The 27,998-nt window shown below is 28.9% G+C and overlaps 1 protein-coding gene across 2 annotated transcripts; it reads left to right on the top strand.

The window, feature by feature from the left end:
• The first annotated feature begins 1,575 nt into the window (after positions 1-1,575).
• LOC128391823 (tachykinin-like peptides receptor 86C) lies at positions 1,576-26,157 on the top strand. Of its 2 annotated transcripts, none has more exons than XM_053351769.1 (4): positions 1,576-2,445; positions 21,962-22,174; positions 25,245-25,592; positions 25,983-26,157. In XM_053351769.1, the coding sequence occupies exons 1-4, from the start codon at positions 1,859-1,861 to the stop codon at positions 26,155-26,157; spliced, it is 1,323 nt and encodes a 440-aa protein (XP_053207744.1). In that variant the 5' UTR covers positions 1,576-1,858. The 2 variants fall into 2 exon arrangements, with proteins under 2 accessions (XP_053207744.1, XP_053207745.1); XM_053351770.1 differs by lacking the exon at positions 1,576-2,445 and adding an exon at positions 6,062-7,030.
• Positions 26,158-27,998: the final 1,841 nt, after the last annotated feature.

Consider the following 27,998-nt stretch of genomic DNA (forward strand, 5'->3'; position numbering starts at 1 on the left):
TATAATTTTCTATCTAGAAAATATTCCATTCGATCCAAAATAAGTATTTACTTATCATAAGTTCTCAGTCTCTCACCAAATTTATATCTTCATTCATATCATTATAATTTTCTTTCTTACATTTACTCACGAATCTTTCTGCTCGATTCTTTCACAATCAATATCACTATTCTTATATCAGGTAACATGGTTGTCAATCGTTTCGAGATCATTTTTCATTCATTGAAATTTGTTGATCAAAAAGAAAAGTCCGCTGATAGAATCAAGTTAATTATAAGATTTGTAAGAGTTTCGATTTATAAACTAACACTTTCTCCATTTTCTTTACTATGATATATATTACGTAGAGAAATTTTGATTAGATGCAATTAATCAGCTGTGATAAGTTCATAGACAAATTGTTCATTGTTATATATTAAATGTTACACAATAATTACAACAATTACCACCAAAGATTTACCAATTCCTAATCTGGTGAAGATTCATCTCTCTTCTTCTAGCCTTTATTTTCCAATTTATTACTCTTTACCAAATCGCTAATCATCAGCCAGATTATAATCATAATAATAATAACGAAACAAAGTGAATATAAAGACAAGCTGATTCTTCATATTCATTACTTATGGTCATCATCAGGATTCTGCAATGGATAATGTTGATTCTGGTCTTTATCTACTACTATGTGTTCAATTTATTTGGATTAACTGGAGAATTTGTTTACATTTTCTTATCCTTTCTTTTTCGACTTTTCTATTTGGTCTTGGACTTTTATTGAGCCCTTCATATCCTTTACCATCAAGGACAATAATCTATTTATATATAATAAGTATAATAACCTTCAACAGAATTGGAATTTACCAATTGAAAGAAAACGGAAAGAATCAACCATATTCTTTGTACTTTGACTGAAACTTTCAATCAGCTTAAAGTAATGAAACGATTATTATCAATGTACTTCATTATTTTCATGACATCAACTTGTAAGATTGTAAAAGAAAAGTAATACAAACGTTTGAACTATCAACTCTTCAATTCTTTGATGAACTTCACATCTTGAAGATCACAACTAAATGCTCATATTATTAGAAAATACTAAATAACATTTCGAGCTGTTATTCCCTGGTACAAGAATATATTTGCTTTTGGTTATTCTCAGTTTAATGAAACAACAGTAAGTAAACTACGAGTGAATAATGAACTTTTAATAAGTTTTATAAGATTAAATCGGAAGACAGAATGAGAAATTTTCATGGAGTCTCACCTGATCATGTCTTTTTCCTAATCCAATTTGAAAATCTTGTTGCGACATTAATCAAATTGATAATTAATCTGATAATCTACTCATTTGATTCGTTTAATCGTTAGTTTGCTCTAGATAATTAAAGTTTCTCAATTAGTGAATAGTCTTAGAAATTTCCAACTAGAATATTCCATTGAAATTATTGGTTATTATTACTATAAATTGTAAATCTCCAAGAAGTTTTATTTCTTTACAAGTTATAATTATGTTTATTCAATTACTAGAATTTTCGTCTCTCTCTTCCTTTATCATAATCATTTAGAACTTTTTTTTTCTCGTATGTTTATCATTCGAAAATTTCTTATACGCATGAATCTGAATCTTCCCCTGGACAAGATGATAAAGAAAACGGATAATGAAGAGATGAAGAGATGAATGAAGAAGATACAGAAATGAGTTAAAGATAAACAAATTCTGTAATCTGTAAGTAACAAGTAGAATTGTTGCTTCCCAAATGAATTATCGAACATGAATTGATTTCCATCTTCAATAGACTCAATTGATAATCTTTATAAATGAACAAAATGATTGAAAAAAGTTCTGAAAAGTGACAATAAAATGAGTGATCGATATGATTTACCTGATTACAGTGATACAAGTGATTTAATCATCTTCAACAATGATAGTAATAATAATTTCAAATCATGGTTTGACAATCAACCTAATCAACTAAATTACTCTCATATTTATCAAGTTGCTCAGTGTTTTTTATTTGCCAAACTTGAAATTATCTCAACTTGTCTAAGTGTCTTAAAAAGTTCATCAACAGTAACACAATTAACACCAAGTGGAAATAATTTTCCTGATAATGATTATGATTATCGCCCCTTTGTGCCCTCACCGAGTCTTCAAGTTTTCTGGACGACAATATTTAGTTTGATTGTTTTTTCATCCGTTTTGGGAAATCTAATTGTTATCCTGATCATTTGTAGTTATAAACAAATGAGAACCAAAACTAATCTATTCCTACTTAATTTATCAATCGCTGACCTAATGATGGCCACTTTCAATACGATGTTTAACTTTATTTTTATGCTCCAAAGCCATTGGCCTTTCGGCGATACTTATTGTCTAATCAACAATTTCCTCTCATCAATTGCAACAACATCCTCAGTGTTTACAATTACCGTTACATGTATCGACAGGTAAGTTAATTAATCGCCTTTAATTGGCTGTAAATTGTCAATCACCGGTTTGGATATCAATCTGAATCAATTAGTAGATTGAGACTTTTTCTCAACAATTTCAATTCAGTTGTTGATTCAGTTTCAATTGTTTTGTTAGTAGTAAAAGTATATCATTGATCAACTATTAGTATGATTAATTTAATTTGTTTTCCTCTACTTTAATGTTTTTCATTAGTTGATATTAGTAAGTTAATTATCAAGGTAATCAACTTGAAATACCAAAAAGTTAATTATGAAAATGAATCCTAAGATTTTAGCTCAATAGTTAGCAAGACTTACATATTATTAATAATATAATTATCTTCTAGTATATTTCGATTGTATCCCTGATGATAATCAGTTTAATTGATGAGAATTAGAGAAACAATTAGTTGGAAACTTTTTTTCTCCCATCTTTCAACTTTTCTATAGCTAATTAATCTAATTAATTAATTGTTTTCCATTGAATCGTCAAAGTATTGAATTTCGTTGTAAAGTTTTTTTTCCTTCGTACAATTCAAATTACTATGGTTAACGTAACAATTAACAATAAAGTCGATAGTTGTTGATTGTTGAGCTACAATTAGCTTCTAATTTCGTACCAAAGTTTGATTATCTCAACAGCTTATCGACTGAAATGATTGATGTTGAAACGAAATGAAGTTGCCACCATGATCATCACCCTGATTGTTATCGTTTATCATGATAATAAAATAGTCAAGTTCACATAATATTATCAATGCCATACAAGACAAACTAATTAACATTCATGATTAAGAAACAAAACAAACTTATATACACACGTTCTCTATGAGATTTCATGGTAATCATGATAAATTATGATTCAGTTTATCAACTTTTTTTTCCTTTGTCTTATTGGTGGAATTTTCAATTCTCTTATTGTTCATTATCGTTTTCATGATAAGTAACAATGAATCAATTTTTTCCTCTCCTTTCAATGTGAATCTAATACTTGAAAAGCTCTCAAACACACAGTATTACCATGTCTTCCGATGATAATCATGAGAAATGATAATATCATTAATGAATTCAGAATAAAAGATTTTCTTTCTCAAATGATTTACCATGACAATCAAACCCAAATATTCAGATTGTTATGAACTTTTTTTCCTTTGCACATCATTATTATCGTAAAAGTATCATTTCTAATATTTAATGATTAATGAACTATTCAATCAGATTAAATTTGATTGATTGTGAATACTAATTGTGTTAACTTCAATTAACCCACAATTTACACATACACAGAGATACAAATCAATTGGTGGAAACTTTTATTATCTGAATTAACTTAATTTTCATCAATGATTGAAATTGATTTCTGAAAGTTTGTACTTTTCATGAGCTGGAAAGGTTAAATATAATTAATCGTCCAATTAGTATTCATGTTAATTATTAATCTACTATAAACCGATTGTCAACTAATCATCTACTATTTACTTGGATTAAAGGTCAATCAATTTGAAATGATATTCTAATCACAAAAAAGTAATCGGTTAATTCATATTCGAGGTTAAATCAAGTTTAATAATAAGTCTTGTTTTGTAAGTTAATTGTAATCACAGTTATGAAATTGTTCAACTCCTACGTTGATCATGATAATCTTACTCATTGTAATCTAATATCTCTACTCAAACTAAAAACTGATTCATCTAATCCCCTAATGGTATTGATTTCAGAATCACTTACTGTCTGATTAAATATCATGAGGGATTGGAATTACAAATTTACCTTTTATTCATCATCATCTATGAAAATTTGTATTCCATTCAAATGATTTTAATAACAAAGCTAGAAAATCGTTGAGAATTTAAATTAAATTTATAAATACACCTTTGATATATCAAAGTTTTATCCTTCTCTTTTATTACTTTTATCATGGTTACTTGTATACGAACATGATTCCAATGAATTGTTATGTTATTACAATTGTATTTGATCATATGGTTCAGATCATAATTAGGAAATGTGATCGACAATAAAAGGAAAAAATTGTGATCCAGTAAGCGGAAATTGAATTTTTCGTGATTATATCAATCACATTAATACTGTTACAATATAATGATGAAGTTTGTTACTCAAGTAACCATAATCAATGAACAATTTAGTTGATGAATACCATGAAATTTCAAGGCTACTAAATCACTGTAAAGAGAAAAGATATTTTTTCATTTTCTTATGTTAATTAAGTATACAGGGCGTTTTTTATCCACTACGGCTATTACACTGAATATCTCCAGAACTAAAAGTCATATGAATGTCAGACTTGACCATAGGACTGAACAGAATTGAAGCACTCGACCCTACGATTTTCAAGGTCATTTAACAAAGGTAGCGTTCAAAAATCATTTTAAGGTCGTCGTGTGACCTTGACAATTTATTTTGTATTTAGATTTTGGTAAAATTTGTTATTGCAATAGTTTTGACTTAACCACCTTTACCACTTTTAGCTTTAACTCCAGCAGCTCTTGCAGCACCAGCGGCTTTCTTGAATCCACTAGCTCCAGCGACTTCGGATTTATCTGACTCCGGATTGTTGACTGGACAATTAACATTCCTAATTTTCATATTTCCAGTAATTTCGAATGATGTTATATGAACGTGGCTGTTAAAGAAATAAACAAAATGAAGTCAATCTCATCTTCACCAAGAATAATATCGATTGACTTCATTTTGTTTATTTGTTTGGCAGCAACATCAACAATCCGGAGTCAGATAAATCCGAAGTCGCTGGAGCTAGTGGATTCAAGAAAGCCGCTGGTGCTGCAAGAGCTGCTGGAGTTAAAGCTAAAAGTGGTAAAGGTGGTTAAGTCAAAACTATTGCAATAACAAATTTTACCAAAATCTAAATACAAAATAAATTGTCAAGGTCACACGACGACCTTAAAATGATTTTTGAACGCTACCTTTGTTAAATGACCTTGAAAATCGTAGGGTCGAGTGCTTCAATTCTGTTCAGTCCTATGGTCAAGTCTGACATTCATATGACTTTTAGTTCTGGAGATATTCAGTGTAATAGCCGTAGTGGATAAAAAAACGCCCTGTATATATAAGTTTTTGACTACATTGTTGGAAATTTTCCCGAAAATCAATTTAGTTACATGTATTTCTAAGCACCAATGACAATAACTGATGATAAATGAATTCAAAAATATTCATAATGTAAAATTTAATTCCAAGGATAGTAAATCATTGAAATGGCGACATTTCAGTAGTGTGAATCATTTTCTCATAGCCTCGAGGTTTATGTCATAAGTTTTGAAAGAAAATTAGAATTTAGAAAGAAACAATCGACTTTCATGTCATATGCTATAATTTTGAGATGATATTCTTCATTTTCGATAAAATAAGTTTTCGACTTGTCAAATTTTTCCAATATCGAATAATGAATATCTCGATTCGAAAATTATTACATGATGACGATGCTTGATACCAAGAAAATAATTCAAATTTTTCCGTTCAAATGTAAAGACTTCAAATATCTTGATAGATATGACCAATTATGAACCATAATGGTGAGATATTAACACGTGTTTAAAGTAAACAAGAGAGTTTTTATCCTGGAAACTGGTATGTTAAGTTGTTCGGGTAATGATCACATGAACATATTTCTCACTATCGTCATGATAGAAACTGAATGACTGGTTATAAGATTAGCTGGAGAGAAACTGAGTGGATGGTTAGAAGAAAAAGTTCTGAACAGAGTCTGAGCTTTACTCAGAATCAGAGCAAGCGCAAGTATCAAAAATCTTTTGCCTCCATGAACCGGAATGAAAAAAGTTCAATCTCAACACTTGTTTAGTTATCACTTGTAAATTGTTTGTTGTGTTAAAGTGTTAACCCATGAATACCCTGATTTCATCACACCACCATTGATATTACAAAAGAGATGAAAATTATTATTGTTCAATGGTAATCAAGTGAGCTCAATAGAGAGAGAGAGAGGAACTGAAAGAGCTAAAAAGATACAACTAAAGTATTGAGAGATAAGTCTAACCATGGATTTAAATCAATACTCAAGTTCATCAATTTCTGCCAATACATCTTGTGATAATTACTTGACAAACAGTTCACCTAAACAATGCCCATTAATTAGTAGTAATTATTTACAGTTTGATAACTATGTTTCATCAACAACCTCATCATTGATACAATTAAGGTCACCAACGACAATACCCTCCGTCAATTCATCCCCATCGCCATCAGAAATCAATGAGCTTCGTCCTTTTATCCCTTCGGTCAGTCTACAAGTTATTTGGACTTCACTTTTTAGCCTGAATGTTGTCTCATCCATTTTGGGAAATCTAATTGTTATCCTGATCATTTGTAGTTATAAACAAATGAGAACCAAAACTAATCTATTCCTACTTAATTTATCAATCGCTGACCTAATGATGGCCACTTTCAATACGATGTTTAACTTTATTTTTATGCTCCAAAGCCATTGGCCTTTCGGCGATACTTATTGTCTAATCAACAATTTCCTCTCATCAATTGCAACAACATCCTCAGTGTTTACAATAACCGTTACATGTATCGACAGGTAAGTTAATTATCAACTTGCCAGTTTATCAAATAATAGCAATTTGATTTAATATAAACATCAACTTTCATCATCGTCTATTTGTTGATCGTATAACATTGTAATGTTTTCAGTAACGGTAAAAATGTCAACTTGGATTACAATTTGTTTAGTTACTGTTGATTGATTTAATTGTGAACATTATTTACTCAATAAGTGTATTAATATATTCGTTGGGTGACTAAATCGATAGTTTTTTTTTGTCTAGTTAAAGTTGTTAGATTTTGACAGTTACTGACATTAAATTGCTTTCCATTTAATTCACATCCATGTTAATTAATGAATTTCGTTAAGATTGTTGATCATATTAACTTTTTAATAACAACGATGAAAATTCATAAAAGTTGACAAGTTAATTATCAACACAATCCAAAACTTATTTTAACCCAAAATTTGTATCTTTACATTTTCAATGCTCAACATTTCACTTATCAAACTGATAAATTAAATTTTCTGTTTTATATCAACAGCTTACAGGCAATAAGCAAATTAATATAACACTCTGAGTATTCACCATGGTAACAAGGTTCACAATAATCGGATGCTAATTAGTCTTGAATGAATTGAGTTTCCATTTGTTAAGATACAATTATTATTTCACCGCAAGGGTTTCCCATGCACACACCATGTTAATCAAGTAAACTTTTATATGGATTCTAAATATCGTCAACGAAAAACTGTCTCAAAGTTATGATGGTCAATTGTTCAGTGTTCAAATGGTTCCAAGTTATATTTAGTTTCATGATAATAAGAAAAAAAAATATAAACAATATATTCAGTGTTCAAGGTAAACAGAATCCAGAGTAATATGTATTTGATTATTGTCATCACCATGATTGTGAACATATTATAATGTAAGAAGATGATGATAATCAAAAAAACAAACTATTCTTTCATGATTATCATCAAGATAATAATAAGATATATGAGAGTAAGGACACTCTTGATTATTTACTCTCTCCAAATGCTGAATATGAAAGTGATAATCATGTTATTATTATTATCTTATTCTGAATGATATTAATACTTTCCTAGTCGAGAATGATCATAACATTATCGTCATCAGCATCACCAACATTTTCATCATCATCTTTGATTATTTCTCAGTAATAACCCATGTTACATGTTCACTTGAGTATCAATCACATGATATTCATGGTGATTACAACAACGAAAAAGATATGATTCATTTTGAGCAGCGATAAATTATTATTTCCTTGTTATCAGTTTCATTTTTTATCCTCTAATATCCAATAAATAACTAAATGCTCAATTTTAATTGTTGTTATGGATCATGAATTTATAGATATATAATATTTATTGGTTTATAAATAGTTGTACTAAATATTATCTTTATATTATACCTTCCGGTTAATCATAATACATTTTGATGATGATTGAAATACCTTTTGATTGAATTGGCAGAAAATTATTTATAATTAAAGTTAATCAATTCGATAATATTTATTATTATTATTATTATTATTACAACTCTTAATCTTGTTCAGATCACTTGAGATTTAATATTATCTCTGATACTAGAATCAAGTCAAGAATAACAATTGAACATGTTATACTTAGAATTGGTTTACAGATGAACTGATAATCTGATTCTCTCCCTGTTATTCATCTTCATCTTCATCATATCATGAACAGAGAAAGTAAGAATTGAAATAGACTGAGAGAGGAGGTGAAAAAAAAAGTTTTCCACCCTTCCAAGTTGAACTTATTTCACCATGATTAGGAATCATTCATGTTGATGATAAAGTATTAACTGTAACCTTTGATTGTTAAGCCATCAGATTTTTGATTTAATTCAAATGGATCCATTTTATGATAGATTTTCTCTCACCATCTTCAATTAATTAATTTCAATCATACTCAATTGATCATAAACTGTAATCAGGCTCACAATTTACACCGATCAATTTTAATTGGCAAGCTAATTGGGAAAACATCTCTTTCATCAAACTTAATTGTCTCATGAAACAATTAACATTGTCATTTATATGGTAATCATCTGATAATGAAAATAAAGTGATTAATTATATTATCAACGATCACGCTTATTATCACAATTGATTATTGGTTAATCAATTGATACAAGAATAAAAATAAACACAATTGATAATTAATCACACAAATCACACAGCATAATTATCATTCTTGATCATTGATTTAATAGTTTTATCGTAAAAATTATGATTAAAACGATCATTAGAAATACAATTGATTTCTCAACAATCGAGAAACTTATTAATTAATTGATTTATTGATGAAACCATCAACTTTAACATTAATCATGAGATGTTGAGGCAATTCAATTAATGTCAACATGAAACAACTACAATTTAATTAAATGGTTTAACCTACAATATAGAGTGAGATCGATTGCTAATTGTGAACTAATTTGATCCATGATAAGTGCGATCAGGGTGATATTTTTAATCTCGAAAAGACAAAAGAAACTTGAAGTTCTAAATAGCTTTGAGCTTCGAGTTTGAAACAAACTCGACATTTTCTCATATGTAAAGTTTCAAAAGTCAACAATCAAATTCATTTCATGAGTTGTGTTGATTTTCTGGTTGCTGACAATTCAGATGGAATTGTTTTCAATAGTTTTCCTGTGTCTATTACTTTGTAATGTTAGCATTGTTTTGGCTCGTTTTCAGGGTGATATTCATGGTTTTGGAAACTGAATTTCCTACAAGAATGGAGTATATTAATTTCACCGAGAAATATAATAATAGCAGCTAAATATTACCATTTCTATCCTTTCAGTGAAATTGTCTCATGTTATTCAGATTTTTTTTCTCTTCTTCCAATGAACAAATGAAAGAAGTTTTTGATATTCTCTTGGTATCCAAGGGTATCCAAGAAAGAGAAAAGGCGGAAGAGGGAAGTGGAAAAAAGTTCTTTTATGTTAAGAAGAAGTTCTAAAAGTTCTGAGTCGTAATTCTGAGTAGGTGTCATCAAAAATTATCCACAGGATTTGTTACCATACGAAGACATTATCATGTATTTGATTTTTTTCTTCTTCTTTTTTTCCATGATTTTTCCATCCGCCATATAACCACCATTACTAAAGGAATATACCACCATGTAGGAAGTTGAAATTTCATCTGTAGAACTTTTTAGAAATCAGTTTCATCAATGTCTTTTTCTTTTCACTCGCTTATCAAACTCAATAACATGATCGATTAGTTGCTAATCTTATTGTTGTAAATATTTCAACTCCATTTTGTTGACCTTTTTTCTGACCTCTTCAGATTTCAAGTCATTCTCACATTACACAAAATCAATCTCAAAAGTTGACATGACCTATTATACTATGAAAAAGAGATGCTAATGATGAGAAATCAGATAATATCGATGATTATCAGCTTTCAATTATATAAGTAAACAAATTTTCCAATAAACTCTACAAAGAAAACTTTTTTTTCCATTCTAAATTCAGTCTATAGATCACCTTTTATCGCCTTGTTCATAACCCCTGCTCATCTTTAATTCCAATTCTAAGATTTGTGAACTTTAACTCTACTCCCAAGATGATTGATGTAAATATTATATCTAAATATCGAAGTGATAAACGATACTCGAGATTCTCCATGGACACGAGAAGGAGAATTAAGCTGAAAGTATAGCAAAGAGGAAAAAGTTCAAAGGTTGATGAAAAATTCTCTCAAAAATCATTAAGTCTTCATATAAGTGAGTCACTCCATGGAAACTAATTCCAGGGTCTAATTCAGAGTTCTGACAGGGTAGAATTTTTTTATAATATTATCCATCTCTCTCTCTCTCTCTCTTTATCTGTTCCTTGATATTAATACTTTTTTCTGTAGATTTGTTCGTATAACTTAAAGATTTTTTCTCCTCTTTCAGAGAAAATTTTGAGCTTTCACCCACCAGAACGTAAATATCATCATTAGACTTTATCATTGCATATTAAGCTTCTTATATTATTGTTGAAGCCAAAGTGTTTATTATAGCTTTGGAAAAAGATGTATGAAGCTAATCGAGTTAATTATATTCAACGAATCAGAGATAATGATGAAAAAATATGAAAATTCTTATGATGGATTAGATAATGTTGATGATTTACCATATATCTTATTCATGGATAATATTTGCTCCTGGTTTTTTATTTTACTTCTCCATCTCCTCCTGAATTTTTCATTCAGAAACTTTGGAAACTTTTTTCATTCTTCACAAAACTTTAAATCATTATTATTATATAAAAGAGAAGCATCAAAACTATTTTTAGATTTGAGGAGAAAACAACTAAATTCATGATATTCATCTTATCTCATCAACTAATTTCTCAATGTTAAAACTAATATATACCAATCAGATATTCACCATTAAACCTCAGTTTGCTTTTGCTAATTGTAATAATACGATTAAATTGCTTTGAGCGAAAACAAAAGTCGGCAATTTGTTGAAATCAATATTTCTCAAATCAATCTAATAACTTTCTTGATATTGCAAATTCTGAGTGGAGATTAAGACATTACCAAGTCTGTTGCAAGTCTTAGTTCAATTGTTTATTGATTAATATTTGCATTAAGACAATTTACTTATCAGCAATTGCATCTCACTAACCATCATCATCATATGTACTATTTATTTTCTTATACACATTTTACCCCTTTAACTACACTGTATAATCAGTTAGCAATTTGATTCACTTTAGTTTGTCGCTTCAACTTGATTTAGTATCAGGAGGATAATTATCGTATATGTAACATGAGTGTTAGGACCAAATCAATTGTAACAAAGTTTTTTTAACTCGTTGATTAATATCGTTGAACTGGAAACAAAAGTCAATCCCTTTGGAAGTTGATTGTTAGCCTTACCTTAAAAACAACAGGGACTGAGAGAAAATTGAATTTCCTTCATCATCATCATCCAAGAAGATTGAAGATAATGATGATGGTGATAAAAAGTGAGCTTAAGTCCATTTAGAGAAACTTGTGAATAGAAACAAAAGGAAAACTACAGAGACAATGAGATTTTGATTCGAATGTTAGAGCAAAAAATAAGTCGATTTCCATTGGAAATAGAGAAACTTTTCCAACTCAATTATTGGCATAATTTCATATTGGAACTTTTTCTTTCTCTATTTTTCACCATCATGGAATCAATTCGATTCCTCTGATGGTTTAGGAGTTCGACAGAATTTATCAAAATGATATTTACGTGATTTCTACACGTTAAAAAATCACTCTCGTTCTCTTTATTATTAATTCATCGATCAATCGAGTCTCTCATCTGATATATTTAACCAATGGTCATCTTTATCATTTAAGAAGTCAGGTTATTCTGTACGTCAGAATTTTATCTCGAGACAATAAAAACACACCCAAGAGCAAAAAGGAGTAAGACATGGAGAAGTTGACTGAAAGAACTCTGAACTTTTGGTCTCTAAAAGAAGAGAGGAAAAAAAATCTTAAACTCGAAATCTCCCAAGGCTTTTTGTCCTCTTATATCTGTACTGTTCACTTTTCCTGTGATGCAATAGATTAACTGACCATCCAAGAAAGAAAAACAATCGTAATCATCATCGTCATTATGTCAAAGTTTTCCTTCACTTCATCTTCTTCGTCCTAATGTTGATCTATTTCCCTCGTTGATAATAAGTAGTTAACTTGACCATCATTAAGAGTTTCAAAATGAGAGGGATGAGTAAAACTCATGGAAGAAAATTTCGTAACATTTTAACAAGAGAAAAAGTTTCATTTCCGTTCAAGTTCAGACTAATTTACTCATTCATGAATCATGACAGTTATGTAAACAAAGAGAAGACAACAAAATCCACTGGTCAGCCAAAAGTATAAATGAACATTTAATTATCTATCTTTGTGTCAAGAAATTCATACGATATAATATCTGACCATTGGTCTACAGTTTCCATGTATAAATCCTACGGATTTGAATCATTCCAAGTTTAGCTCAATTTCTATGGTAATATTGTTTATCTTCATGGATTCTTGTGGCTAATATCATCTCCCTCCTGAATCCAAGTTAATCTAATAGTAACTTTCATCATGATGATAATACGATTGCTGATGATGAGCTAATAAAAATGAATTATTATCAAAATGGTGTAAAGGAAAACAATGTAACAATAAACAAAGCAAAACATTAACTTCATTAACATTTAATGTCTATGGGATTTTCAGAGTATCCATCTTGAGTATACATGTAACCTTAATATTTGGTGTATTTTTTTTTACCTTCAATCTTTAATGGATTATTGTTGATTATCATGATGATGATTATATATTAATGACAAACAACCAGTACAACTAGGAAATCATGATAATAATCAGATAATTAGAAGGAGAGAGTTGATAAAATGATGAAAATTTTTTTTCCAATGAAGATATTTCCAGGTAACATCATGAGTATTAGTAGTTAATCATCTTACTCATCATCATTATTATCGTCTTAATATTTCAACCTTTTTCATCTTCCACCACCTTCATCATTATGCATTTAACTCTAGGAATATTTCAGTTTCCTGGTTCTCTCATGTTTACCATGAGCTGAACTTTTTTTTTGCCTCCTCTCTATTTGATGGAGAGCAAGAGAAAAAAATTCCTGAAAAATTCAGGATAAAATAATGCTGAAGGTGTGACACACCCTCAATTAACTGATTATCCTTTTGTTTGAATGTAAATGAGAGAAATTAATTGTCTTCCTTTGATTGATTAAGAAGCCGTTACAATATTTATGAGATAATTATTCAGGTTAATTACTTTGATTACTGGGATTGATTTTAGAAATTGATTGCAATTAAACTGTTATCATTTGATGATTGGAATTAATCTATTTCAATTGTCAATTAATGTTATCACAACAACACCAACCACAATGGTGATAAATTGTTGGTCAATTAATTTAATTTCACCGGTGAGATTTGATTACAATGAGTGGTTTCATTATAATTAACCTACTAAATCAATGGTACAAATTTGTAGTTTCTCATTTAGTTACCTTGATTAGTGGGTTAACTTTTGTTTTGTTTTTCTGGGTCAAGTATTTCAAATGACCATTACCTTTTAATTGTAATTAGTTTAACATGGATAATGATTGTTTGTAATTGGAAATGTTTTCCTCTCCTTTGTTTTTTGTCACTTCTGCTATGGTACATCAACATAATTAAATAAAGTGAAACAATTAACGACTTTTTTTAAACAATTAATTAGATTACCATTTATCACCAATGATAAAATTAAATTTTTCTCATAAAACTAACGATAACAATTTGTATTTGATTTGAGTGATAATCTTTATCACAATTACAAGTCCATGGATTTGGTAGTTGATTGAACTGACCAGGGGGCTAAGAATTTGTTTCAGAACCAGTAAACTTGTTAATGAATTAATTGACCATTGACTGTGATTAATAAACTGGACACAAACTTTGTACCTAATAAAGTTAATGTTATGATACCTTCTTAATGGTTAACCTTATTAAGAACATTTAATTTCACACAGAAATCTAATACTAACAATTAAATGGACAATTAGAGTAATAATTTCATTACCATTAATAGGTAATTATCATTAACTTCAAATGACTAACATGATAAATTCAATCAATTTCCTATCATTAACTTGATTCAATCTTGAACATTGAAATGAAATCTCAATCTAAATGAACATAAATGATTAATAACCAAGCAATCGATGGGGTTAATTGTGTTGACAAGCTGATTGTTTGATCAAGTAAAAACGTTGACAATTAAATTAATTGATTCCTGATCAGAATAAAATAAAATCAGCTGAACATGGACAATAATTTAATAGGCACAGTATGAAAAGAGTAAAATGAAAGCAATTAAGGGTAAATCTAATCCAAAGCGGATTCAAGATTATTTCTGTGTAAAAAAGGGTCTGTTTCAATAGGATTAAGGATACAACGGGTTAACCATAGAGTAAAGCACAAACTTAAACGCTTTTAAAGAGCTAAGCCCTTAACAAAGGGCTACCTTGAGCTGATCGTCAAGTCAGTTCTCTGAAATCACAACTACATCATCATTGGTAGTTGAGTCTCGACCTCGACCCTCATTACTTGCAGGGCAGTGGTTCTGGCTGGTTCGATGATGATAGAGGTCTGATTATGAACTGAAAAATGAATCGAAAAATTTAGTAATATCAAACACGAGTTGAAATATTTGATTCCAATGAAATAAGGTTAGGTTATAAATCTAATTTATACATGTAAAAGACTCATGAAATTATCACAATCAAGCCTTCGATGCCGAGAAACTCACGAATGGACAATCAGTCAGATAAACACATATGAGCTGAAGAAAAACAAATGTAACAAAAAATGATACAAAATTGGAATTGAACGATTCTCATGATAATTAGAAATCTGTTGAAAGCCTTTTAATTCAGTTAAATTGTTGAAATCACCATGATTTAGTAAATGTGATTATGATTAAGATATTTATTGTAATGTATTTAAATAGAAAGAAGTTTTTTCTTCATACCATTCGTTGAATTATTCATTGAATTTTACTCATCCTCATGATGATTTTAAAATTTATTTACTTGTATATTTATTTCATGGGAGAAGAGAGAAAAATTCAAAATGATAATCATGATAAATGATTTGAAATGATGAAAAATTTTATTAATGTTTAAATCATTTCATCAACAAAATGAAACATTAATAACTTTTCAATTGTTAAAGTTGCTCAGAAATTGTAACAGTTTTTACAAACATGAATGTAAAAAGTTTTCCAAAATATCATTAATTGTTATGATTAATCATCAAACTGATTGTGATCTAGGATCATGTTGATTGTTTGATCTCAAGTAATTGATTAACATTTAAAAGGTGTCATAATAAAAGTTAATTTACATAACAATTTAAATGGAAATCGGAGAAAAAATCACAATTTATTAATCAGTTGATGAGATAATTTATCACATCAATGAGCTGATTATTATTGTGTTAATTGCAATTTAATCATTGAGCAAATATTAAAGAAGTGATAATTAGTGATTAAGATTAAAGGTTGATAAAAAAGGAGAAAAATCAACTGTAAACAATTAACAGCAATCTAATCAACAATTCAATTGAAATTTGATTAGAAAATTAAAGTTGAGAGAAACTTTTTTTCCTCTTCTCCTTTCAGTTAATCAAGTTAGTCAAGTTTTTTATTGGATAAAAGTTAATTAGCAATCAGATTATCAATAGAGCAACGTTGATCATATTAAGAATTAACTGTTAATTAGATGATTGTTTATTTTTTTTAATTCTTCTCATGATCTCGATTCCTATCATGATAGTTATTCTGAAGTCCATCACATTGATCTCACCTTATGGTCCATCAAATTGGATAACAATCAGTTGACCATAAAGTTGATGGTCAACATGAAGAGAAAGAGGCAAAGACAATGGAGTTGAGAATCAGGTCAATCAAATGAATCATTAATGAAAGTAATCAAATTTATCCAATGACAGTGATCTAATAATAGACATTTGAATGCGATTTTGATTGTTGATTAGCAATTTGATTACTTTCCAATTCAATCAATCATTGGGAAAAATTTTCCATCCACTTTTACTTGTTATTGTTAACTTGCTAAAAGTTTTATAATTCATGAACATTAGATGAGCTCTAAATTACTCAGTGCTTTTGGTTGAATTAAGGTTGCGATTTTTGTTTTTAGATTAACAATTAATCAAGTAAATTAATATACAAACAAGTTGAATAAAAAGTCGTAAGGTCAAATGAAAAGCAGTTAAAAATTCATTAAATTGCTCAACCATTTAGATAAACATGGTGGTTACGACGATAAAGTTCAGGTGAACTCAGAGATTCAATGTATTATTAGAATGATGTTTTAAATTAGGAAATAAATTAATGAGTAAAATTGTGAAAACTTGGATAACAATTAAAGTTGATTTTGATTCAAGTTTAAAGAAAAAAAATTCATCTCAATCAATTTTCAGTTCAATTGGTTCGGATAAATGAAGTTAATTTCAAGTTTACCATGAAACTCAGAGACTTCATTGTTGGCTCAATGTTGAATTTTTTTCTGTTTCATGATATTAAAGTTTTGTATTAACCTTTCAACAATTGAATAACTTTTCACTGTTTGTTTAAAATGTTTCATCTTTTTTTTTGCTCACAACGATTGTGTCATACTTATCATGATCCTCATGTAATCTGATCGTCTGAACAACTCAACTCCTTTCTAATAACTGAGATTGAAATTGAAACGATTTCTGAACACGAAATAGTTTCCTTATCATTCTGATAGGGACGAAAACGTTTTAAACTGAAATGTTAGTTTATTGTTTTTTATTTTTCTCTTTCTTTATTTTCGTCTTTTCATGATCATTTTCATGATGAATGGGAGGATATTCACGGAGAAAAGAAATAATAGAAAGGAAGAAGCAAAATCTTCTAAAAAAAAGTTCTGATCTGAAAAAGTTAATGAGGCAACTAGTTTGTTGTCATGTATCAGAGACTTGGGATTTAATATCTATCAATGGTTATTGCGTGTCTATGGACAAAACATATGATCTTGACCATCACTTTTGCTTTCTGATCACAATGAATTTCATGGTGAAGTCGAAAGAAAAGTTCACTTGATCAACTAAATTATTTCTATCTCTCAGTGTGATCCAGACATCGAATTACCATCTAACTGAACAATCAGTGATCTGGCCACTGGTCAATATTTGTTTCAACATAGAAAGACAAAAATATTCCACCTGATATCTGATCATCATGATAAGTGTTCATAATGTTCACTATCCACATGAACATTATGATAAATGTAAAGAAAGATAGAGAGTAAGGAAGCTTAAACATGAGAAACTTCAAACTCATGGAGACAAAGCAATGAACAAAAAAGTTCCAATATAATATCATGGGTACTCTCATGAAGATGAAACTTGATAAGGATAAAATCATGTTCTAACAGAAGAAGAAGAGAGAGAGAGAAAAAAAATCTTCTAAATTGTGAGAAATTGATTGTCTACTGGATGGAATGACTTTAACTTCATGAGAATAGTATTTATATAAATTCATGGATCCAAACTGAGCTCACGAAAATGCTCAGAATTTAAACTCAATCCATTTGATTGAAAATAAAATAAATGATCAACTATTAGTAAACATTTTTCAGTTCAACGATATTATTTGCAAATTTTATCAAATCAATGGGATTACAATCAAGAATAAATTGTTTCTTCATAATCAATGATGATGATGTGATCGGAAAATTGTCCAATTCATATATCATCATGCAAGTATATATATTATCTGTTACTCTGATTTTGTTTCATTAACATGATGAACTTTCCATCAACATTTCAGACTCAATATTCTGAAAATATTATTATTTCAACGGTGATTTATCATTATTCAATTGAACAATCAATCCATTTAAACAATTTCTCCATGAAAAATAGTTGAGATAATAATGTTAACTATTTAATTCCATGATGGATCTTTTTCATGGAAGAGAGATAAAAGTTGAAAATCGAATCAGAATTTTGCTTTTCTCATCAAATTCAACTGATCAAATTTTATTGATATTAACTGTTGGATAGACTTTGATTAAAAAAAGCGATCAAGTTTGATATTGATATTCAATTGTTGATTGTTCAGTTGTCTTCCTACTAGAGCCATTGGTCAGTTGTTTTCCTCTCCCTTCAACAAACAATGAGAGTAATAATACTAAGCTGGTCAACTGTCCAGTCTGATTGTTTGCAAGCCATACACAAAGCAGAAATAATCTCAATTTAATGATTAAAAGTCAATCTAATCTTAAAAGTAAATGAAAGTAAATAAAATCAAATGAAAATCAAGCTAATATGCTGATGACCAATAAGTATTAATAGTACGACTAATTAACTTGATCATCTATTAGTAAATGATAATAGATTAAGATGAGACATTTTTCTCGCTTTCTAATTATCCCTTGGTAATTTTCCTTTGATAAAAGTATGAAATCCGTTGTTGTTTCCAATGCTTATCGAGTATAATGTGTATCTATGGGTTAGCCACTTTCACTTTCACTCCCAATTCCATGCCCACTCCTACTTTTCCCACTTCCCATGATCATCTGAGAAAAAGTTTCTTTCACTTCCTTTACAAGGATATAATATATTTATACACTAGAACAACTTGATCTATTCAATATCCATTCAGGATTCTTAGCACTTCATCATCATGTGTCCATCATGTTGACAGGAAGAGGGATCAAGACAAGTAAAGTCCATTTTGACAATTGACTATTGACAAACTAGTCCAATTTGACCATCATCATCAGCCTCATCTATATGTAAAGAAAACTTTGATAACATGTAAAAAGATTGAGATAACACTTTTGATAACTTTTTACATGAAAATATTGACCAGGAAGTGGACAGAAAGGAAATTTTTTCTCGTCATGTAACTTGTAGATATCAATGTTAACAAAAATCTATTGCAATCCAATCAGTTTACAATCTTGTTAAGTTTTCATATAACTGACCAGTTAATATATATAAAATCAAGTGGATATGGTCAAGAGTCTGGAAAAAGTTATTACCAAATTTTGTAGCATTAAATAAATAGACTGTTGAGAAAAAGTAAATTTTAAAAAAATTTCATGAGAATTTTTTTATTACTATTATCATGTTTTTTTCAGGGGGAAATTGAATGGAAAATAAATTGAAACGATTTCACTTTTCTTTCATATTCAATTGTTTTTTTACTGGTTGATAAGTTGATTGTATTAATAATTATATCCGTTAGTAAAAAATGAACAATCAACAAATCAAACGTAAATTTAGTTCAAAAATTGAATCAAAACTATGGAAGCGGGAAAAATTTGAGACAATTATCATTAGATTTTTAATCATCTCTTATAATTTCCATTGATTAAATTGTCATGATTGACAAATAACAAGAAGATGATGTAATATTAATGATAATGATTATGATGATGATTATAAATACAAAGATGATTAAGGAGCGATACTGGTTGATGATAATCATTGATGATGATTAAAAGCATCAATGATCATAATTTGGATTCTCTTTGTGGTTTCCAATGAGAAACATTTTCTTCAGAACTTTTTACTTCATCCTCTTCATCCTCTCCATCCTCTTTATCATCATGAGCATCACTTTCTTGAATGATGATGATCATTTTTTTTGTTACTCTCAAACTATAATCAACAGTTAATGATGAAGATGAAAATGATTAGGATTGTGAAATAAGCACAATAATCAATACTGATGGAAATCTACTGAAGGATATAAAATTTGAAGTGAACAGAATGATTATCATGATGGTTCAAGTGAAGATTCTGATCATGGTTCAGTGATAACATGACAATGGTTCAGAAGAGGTTGCTGATAATAATAGCCGAGAATAGCCTTAGGGTGATATTAATATTAGATTAAGATGAAACTAATCAATCTGATTGCTTTTAATTTTTGTAATATTTTCTTGGTGTCATTTTATCAGTTGATGATCAATAGTCATCAAAATGATATTATTGATTATCGCCTTCATGTAAACATGCAAGGAATGTTTAACCTTCGCCCCCATGAACCATCATGTTCAGCATTATGATTATCAATTCATGATGAGAGATAGATAGAGAGGAAGAGAGAAAGAGGAACAAGATGATTACAATGGAAATCAATCAAATTTCATGTTCGATTTCAGTGAAGAAAAAAAAGTTCTGTCCTGAGTTTTTTTCTCTTTTGTTATTCTTTTCTAATATTTTCGATAGTTTTTTCAAATTCCGGTTCCGTCCAGTCATTTTCCCTTATTATTCTGTATTCTTACCTTTGAACATTTTATCATCTTCATCATGATTATCATGGTTTCCACTTGTTCTCAGTTGATAGTAATCTTTGTTTGGTTGGAGAAGAAAAAAAAGTTGCAACGTTTTTTTTTCTTCTTTATGTTGAAAAGTTTCTCATGTATTCTGATAGATTTTACTTTCAGGAAGCAAAAAAAGTTCGTGTTACTTTATCATGAGAAGTATGAGAATAAAGTGGAAAAAAGTTCCAATTCAGTATAATATCTTTGGATGATAACAATTTGTGTTACAATGTTGATTCTTGGTTTCATCTATTCAATCAATATATCAATATATTGACAGATTAACTATAATCTCATAGAAATGTATCTCCTCTCTTATCTCTCATCCAACTTTTATCATGATAATTCTGAGGTTAGAATGAGTTATCCATGGTTATTTAGATCTGAGCTTTAGTATCTTTCATGGAGACCTGGAGTTTTTATCTGTATGAATGATGAGAAAGAGGCTTAATAGCTGATGGATTTGCATATAAAAACGATGTTCCTAATCCAGAAAAACTGTAATTGAATCTTTGAAAAATTAATTTCTCAATACGATAAAAATTAATGGTAACCAATGGGTAATGATTAATATCTTAAATTAGTAACAATCGGGATAATCCGTAATCAATTAGTGATCCTGAATAGAAACTATCACCAGAACAATTTAATGATAATCAAACCTTGTTAATCCGATTATCAAAGTAATCAAATATTAATAATACTGAAAAAGTAATCAGGTTAAATTGTTAACAATTTTTCCCCTAATAAAACAATCATGTTAATCAGTAGCAATCAAAAAGTAAAATGATTAGATAATTACTACTAATCACTGAAGCAAAGACAAAAAAATCTAATTAGCTGATTAACTTTTATCTGATTGTTGTTGTTACTTTGATTATTTATCCAAAAAGGTGAATTGAATTGCCAAGTTTTTTTTTGTATTCACATGAATAATTTTTCAATTCATTCATCAAAAAAAAACTGATCAATCTAATTAGCTCTTGTTTTTTTTTCTCATTTACTTTCTCTACCTGTTGAAAATTGATTCAGGTACATGGCGGTTGTTCATCCATTTAAGCCACGAATGAATCGGACAACATCGTTAATTGTTGTCATGTTAATCTGGTTATTAGCTGGAATCCTCGCTCTACCCTCAGTTTTATACTCGACAACCTATGAGATTAAATATCAAGATGGATCAAGGATATTGTGTTGGTTACATTGGCCTGATGGTGTTCCCAATATATCTCAATACGATCACATGTAAGTAAACCATCATCATCATCATCACCAGCATCTTCATCATCATCAGCAAAAACAACAATATATATTTTTAACTCCCAGCAGTCATTAGCTGTATCAATGGATTGTAACTAATAATAATACTTCATAGTAATTACCTAATCAATTTAGTTGTTTTTTCCTAAATTGGATTAACCATCTTCAGGTGTAGTTTCAATGTCATTTTATATCAAGATAAATATCAACATTTTTGAAGGCTAATTGGTTGAGGATAATAATAGATTTTGATTAACTAATATTATTTATATTGACTGATGAGAATAGCATAACAATAATGATTAACTAACTGGTCACTTTGAGGTTTGGCTAATTTTATGGGTTTTTTTAGGTTTTGTTTGAATTTGAAACTTTTCTAAATACTATTGGTTGATTTATTATTCTGTTGACCATTAGACTCAATCTATTATCTGGTCAATCTATTAGATTGTCAATGATAAATTGGCTGAATGAAAAGCAAAGTTTTACAATGTTTAAGCTCTTATGGTCAAGTGATTACTGGTCAGTTCTTTATATTCACATAGCAGATTAATTTAAGTTTTTCTCTTATATATAAAATCAAAGTAAACAGGTAAGTTTATTTTTAGTATTTTTTTTCGTGAATTCATTTATACCGTTAGGTTTTTCCATTAGGATATTTTTCAGGGTATTCAGATTTTCATGTTCTCAGTCTGAATCATGATCAAGATAAACCAAGTAACTCGAAAGTATAATCATTCAAAATCAATGTGATATTGACCATTATCGTTATCATCATGAAAAGTAACATGTGTAACTGAATCCATTTCAATTCCGTTTTACTCATGAAGAGATAGACAACTTATTCCCATGTTAATCTTATATTCACCTTTCTGTTTATCCTTTTTTTTCATCTTTCCATTCATGATAATCTACCAAGTATTTTAACTTTTACCTCTTTCATTTTCATTATCTCATTGAATTTTATTCATTACAAGATAATCATCAACAATGATATTAGTTCATTAGTATTATATAATAATAACAGTAAATGGTGAAAAAAATACTTGATGATGATGGAAAACTACATGATTAGATATCGCATTACAACTGAATAGTTTCAGGAACATCTTTTCCCATTGTTCAATTGTTATCATCATGTTTTTATTTCATGGAAACCTATGGAATGGAAGACAAGAAAGATGATTAAAGGAGCAGGGAGAGGGAGAGATAGAGAAAAAATTATTCATCTGAGAATTGAAATGTTCAGTTATGTATTCTCGTTGTTGTTTCTTTTGATATTATAACAAAGTAATCAATCAAAAAGATAACAATTAACTTTGGTTACTAGATTAATGGATTAATTTGAAGTTAATCTACATCTAGAAGATTCCAATCTAGGGATAAATTAACTTTGTCAGCTAATTGAGTTACATTTCATGATCATATTCATGGTTAATGTATTCATATAATCAAGTCTATTGAACTTGATCATCGCATTTACCTTGAGTAAGAAAGTTTTTGTTTCACCGTTTTTTTGGTAAATAATATCATCATGATTTTCACCTTCATTCAACAGCCACCACCCACCAGGTGAAAACTGAATAATGATGAAATATCAGGAACCGAAGATAGAGAAATCCAACTGATTCTAAATGAATTATTCAGAAAAGAAGAAAAAATCTTATTCTTTTCTCATTTATATCTACACACACACACACATCATTTTCTGATGTAGATGAAGCACGTAACCAGAATTTTCCAAGTTCCATGAAAATTTTGATTCCTCTAGTAGAAAAAGTTCTGATAACAATGATAATAGGATCATGATGATGAGAAAATCAGTTGAACAAAATGAATCTTTAAGTAGCTTTATAAGGATGAGGTTGAGGTGTTGGTTGTGTGTGTTGATGGTGGAGAAGGTAAAAAGTTCTGGAAAGAGAGTAAAGAAAATCTGAGAAAGTATATAAAAAGTATTTCTATTGATGAGTAAAAGAAAAGTTCAAGGTGTATATCTAATGCCAGTGATAGGAAAACAATAGAGATTGAGGAGAAGAAAAAAAAATTGAAAGAAAATCTCTGAAATTTTGAGGAAAGTGAATTCTACAAAATCAACTGAACCAGAAGTTATCAATTCAATTTCCAAGAACATATTAATATATACATTCCAATGTTATCTACTTCATGGTATAATATATTATCTGAACATGATAATGATGGATGATTATAATAACAACCATAATGGACCCGATTAAAATCAGAATTTTTTATCATGAACCCAGAGGTTTGACTGAAAGAAAGAGAAAGAGAGAGAGAGAGAGAGACCGGAATTCACTCATCATCTTCATCTCTATCAGAGTTTTTCTTAACCATTTTCTGTTTCATTATCATGAAGTCTCAATATTTACCTTGGAATAAATTTCTCCTCTTCAAGTGTATAAATATAACTTGGAGAGAAGTTCAGAGAATCAAGAATTTATTGTGAAACTTTGCTTTTTTATTTTTTTCTTTTGTTTTTTTCCATAATGATCATGTTGGTGTTGATCAAGATACATGATTACCTGTGGTCAGTTGTTGCAACATCAGTCATCATTTACAATCTGATTTTCTGATTGGTTTTTATTTCCTTATTAATATGTATCTTTATATATAATAAAATAAATTGAAGATAACAATGAGAATCCAGATGATTGTTCATGTTTATAACGGTATATTCATGATGATTTAACAACTTTTTGGCTTCCATGAGCCTTAATTGTGATTATAATTTTGATAGATGATGACGATGATTCTCATTCATCAGGGATTCATTACAGAAACATTATTGCATCAAATTCATTATAACTGGTTGACTTTTATATCTCTTTTCAAATTGAACCCAAGATGATGGAAAGTCATGATAAGATGGTCAACTGATTCAAATAGAAATCAATTCAAATGTTAATCATATGATTTGTAATAAACGATAATCAAATTAACGGTTATGATTGATGAGGAGAAACGGGAGAAACTTTGTCTTATTACAAATTCGATAGTGAAATGAACAGAATTCTAACTCATTGAAATTTCGTTCCAGATATAATATTACTTTTTTCGTGGTTACCTATGCGATTCCAATGCTCATAATGGGTTTAACTTATACTCGAATGAGTTTCGTCCTTTGGGGAAGTGCTCAGATTGGTGAGATGACCACTCATCAACGAGAAGCGATAAGGTCGAAGCAGAAAGTTGTCCCAATGTTGATCATAGTGACCATCATATTTGGATTATGTTGGCTACCTTATCAACTCTATTTCGTGGTTGTTTTTTACATCATTGAATTGGGCCAAAAGGATTACACTCAGCACATTTACCTTACCTTTTATTGGTTAGCAATGTTCAATTCCTCGCTCAATCCAATAATCTATTGTCTTCTAAATAAAAGGTAAATCATTATCTTAACATTTAATAATATCATTAATCATCAAAATGATTAGAAAGTTAATCCATCAGAGTCGAAAGTAGATTAATTCAAATTTTCTATTCTAATAAACATGGAATATTAATACAAGTAGAAAAAAAAGTTTCCATTCAAGTTTAATCCTCGAAACTTTTTCCTCTACGAGTAAAGTTAATTCTTGTTGTAAACAATTAATCATAATTAATTTCTTTTCGGTTTAATTAAGGATAGTAATTAATCTTGAAAGTTTTTCTTGATCGTTTTGTTATTATTATCAATTGTTGGTGAATAATAATTTTCGAGAGTTTGAGAGGATAAAAAAGAACAAGTTGAAACTTTTGTTCTAATTATTTTCTTCTTTTGTCTTGTTCGAAGGTTTCGAAAATATTCAAAGAAATTGATAATTACCATGTGTCGATGTGGTGAAGATCGTTCGTCCAACCTTCGAGGTGTCTCATTACGAAGTGAGGATTGTTCAAATTTAGACCATAAATCCGTTAAGCTGCCCACTCATCTCACAAGGATGGACATGAAAAGTGACGATTTATGATTTATATTGTATAATAGAAATTTAAATTGTTCTAAATTCAAAATATGAGATTAATTGTTCTCTTTTTTTTTGTTGTCAATCAATGGTCACTTTTATCGTGTCCAAAAAGTAATTCATGTCCAACCAAACAAGGGACACAAAGAGCAAGTACAACAGCCAATACAATAGATAATTTTTATCTAAATATTTTTATAAATAAACATGGAAAGTAAATAATATAAATTTGTGATTTACCTGATGGTCATTTTTGTGGTTGTGGTCAAGTTGTTTTCATGGTTCCAATTGATATGATGACCAATGATAGTACCTGATTTGTCCAGTCAACAATAAGTAATCTGGACAGTTGATTATTAAATACATGAAGAAAAAAAAACCGATATGATTGATTGGTTAGTGTTACTGAATTACAGTAACCAGAAACCATGAATGAATCAGATATACAACAAAAAAGTGTAAACAAATATGTGTCGTCATGATTGTCATCATCATCATCATCATCATCATCATCTATGGTCATCATGTGTCCAGAAATAATGATAATAATAATGTTATCTGATTTTCATGGTGATTCAATGAGATCCCTCATGAGGATTATAATGAGTGAGGTAAATATCATGTTGATATTTCAAAGGAACAGTTAAAATTGATTTTAGTCAAATAATCAATTTAATTACAATTAAACTTAATTGGATAACATAATTACTAATGGTCAGTCTTTGGGGTAGGTTAAGATTATGTCAAGTAATAGCAATCAAACTGGTTAAGGGTATCATTAAATTGTTGTTGAATTTGTGATCAAAATTAATATCACAACAATTAACATGAAAATTTGATGCTAATTGTCATTAATAATTAAAAGTCCGACTTTTGATTACAAGGCCTTGTAACATGTCAATTTAAACTGAATTTTGTTATGCTAATTGTTAATTATTAACAAACCTTTCATATCAATTCAACAATTAAGTTAATTGTTAATATTAATACTTTTAATGGTTAAATTAATTTATTGCTTTTGTTTTGTATATTTACAACAATTAGCATTCAATTATTGAGATTATCAGATAATTAGGATTATATTGTTCAGATATTATAAGCTAATTTGCTAGTTATTAAATAGATTGTTGCATTGAACAATTTAAAGGTTCACTTAATTGTGGTTAATTTAGATATCCTTTGTCAGGGTTAATTTAATATTCAAAAAACAATTGAAACCAATTGATTTACAGCAAAAATCAATTCCATTAACAGGTTAAGGTTAAAGGCTAATCTTGATTCAGTTTTAAACGTAATTAGTTGACAGACAATTAAGTTAATTGTCTTTTTTTTCGGTGTGACAACAATCAAATCCATTGTTGATATGATTATATTTAATTTGATTAAATCTTAAAACGTGACAAACTCATGATCAACTTAATCAGGAAATTAGAGTTTTTTTCCTAATTAAGAATTGAACTTTTTCTCAAATCACAATTAGTTTGATTGTCTATCAAATCTTCAAGTTTACCCTTAACTGTAATCAACTTGATCATCACAATTAATTACTATCAATTTATTGGTAATTTAACTTAGTTTTTGCTTTTTTAATTCAATGTTCATTTACCTGAGATTTGAACAAACAAACAAAAACAAGATAATCTTTACTTGTTTAATCAACAAATTGATTGTTTATTTAATTGTAAGCAATTTAATTAGATGACAGATTGATAATTAATTAGTACGAAATTTAGATTAGTTTTTTTTTCATTACAATTAATTTACTTTAACCATGATCATCGTCATAATCAACATGGTAAACTTTTCAATCTTCATGATGATGATGATTTGCAATTGAAATTATGATA

Source organism: Panonychus citri, unplaced genomic scaffold (assembly GCF_014898815.1).
Source record: "Panonychus citri isolate SS breed McGregor unplaced genomic scaffold, ASM1489881v1 Contig00135, whole genome shotgun sequence".
Classification (NCBI taxonomy): domain Eukaryota; kingdom Metazoa; phylum Arthropoda; class Arachnida; order Trombidiformes; family Tetranychidae; genus Panonychus; species Panonychus citri.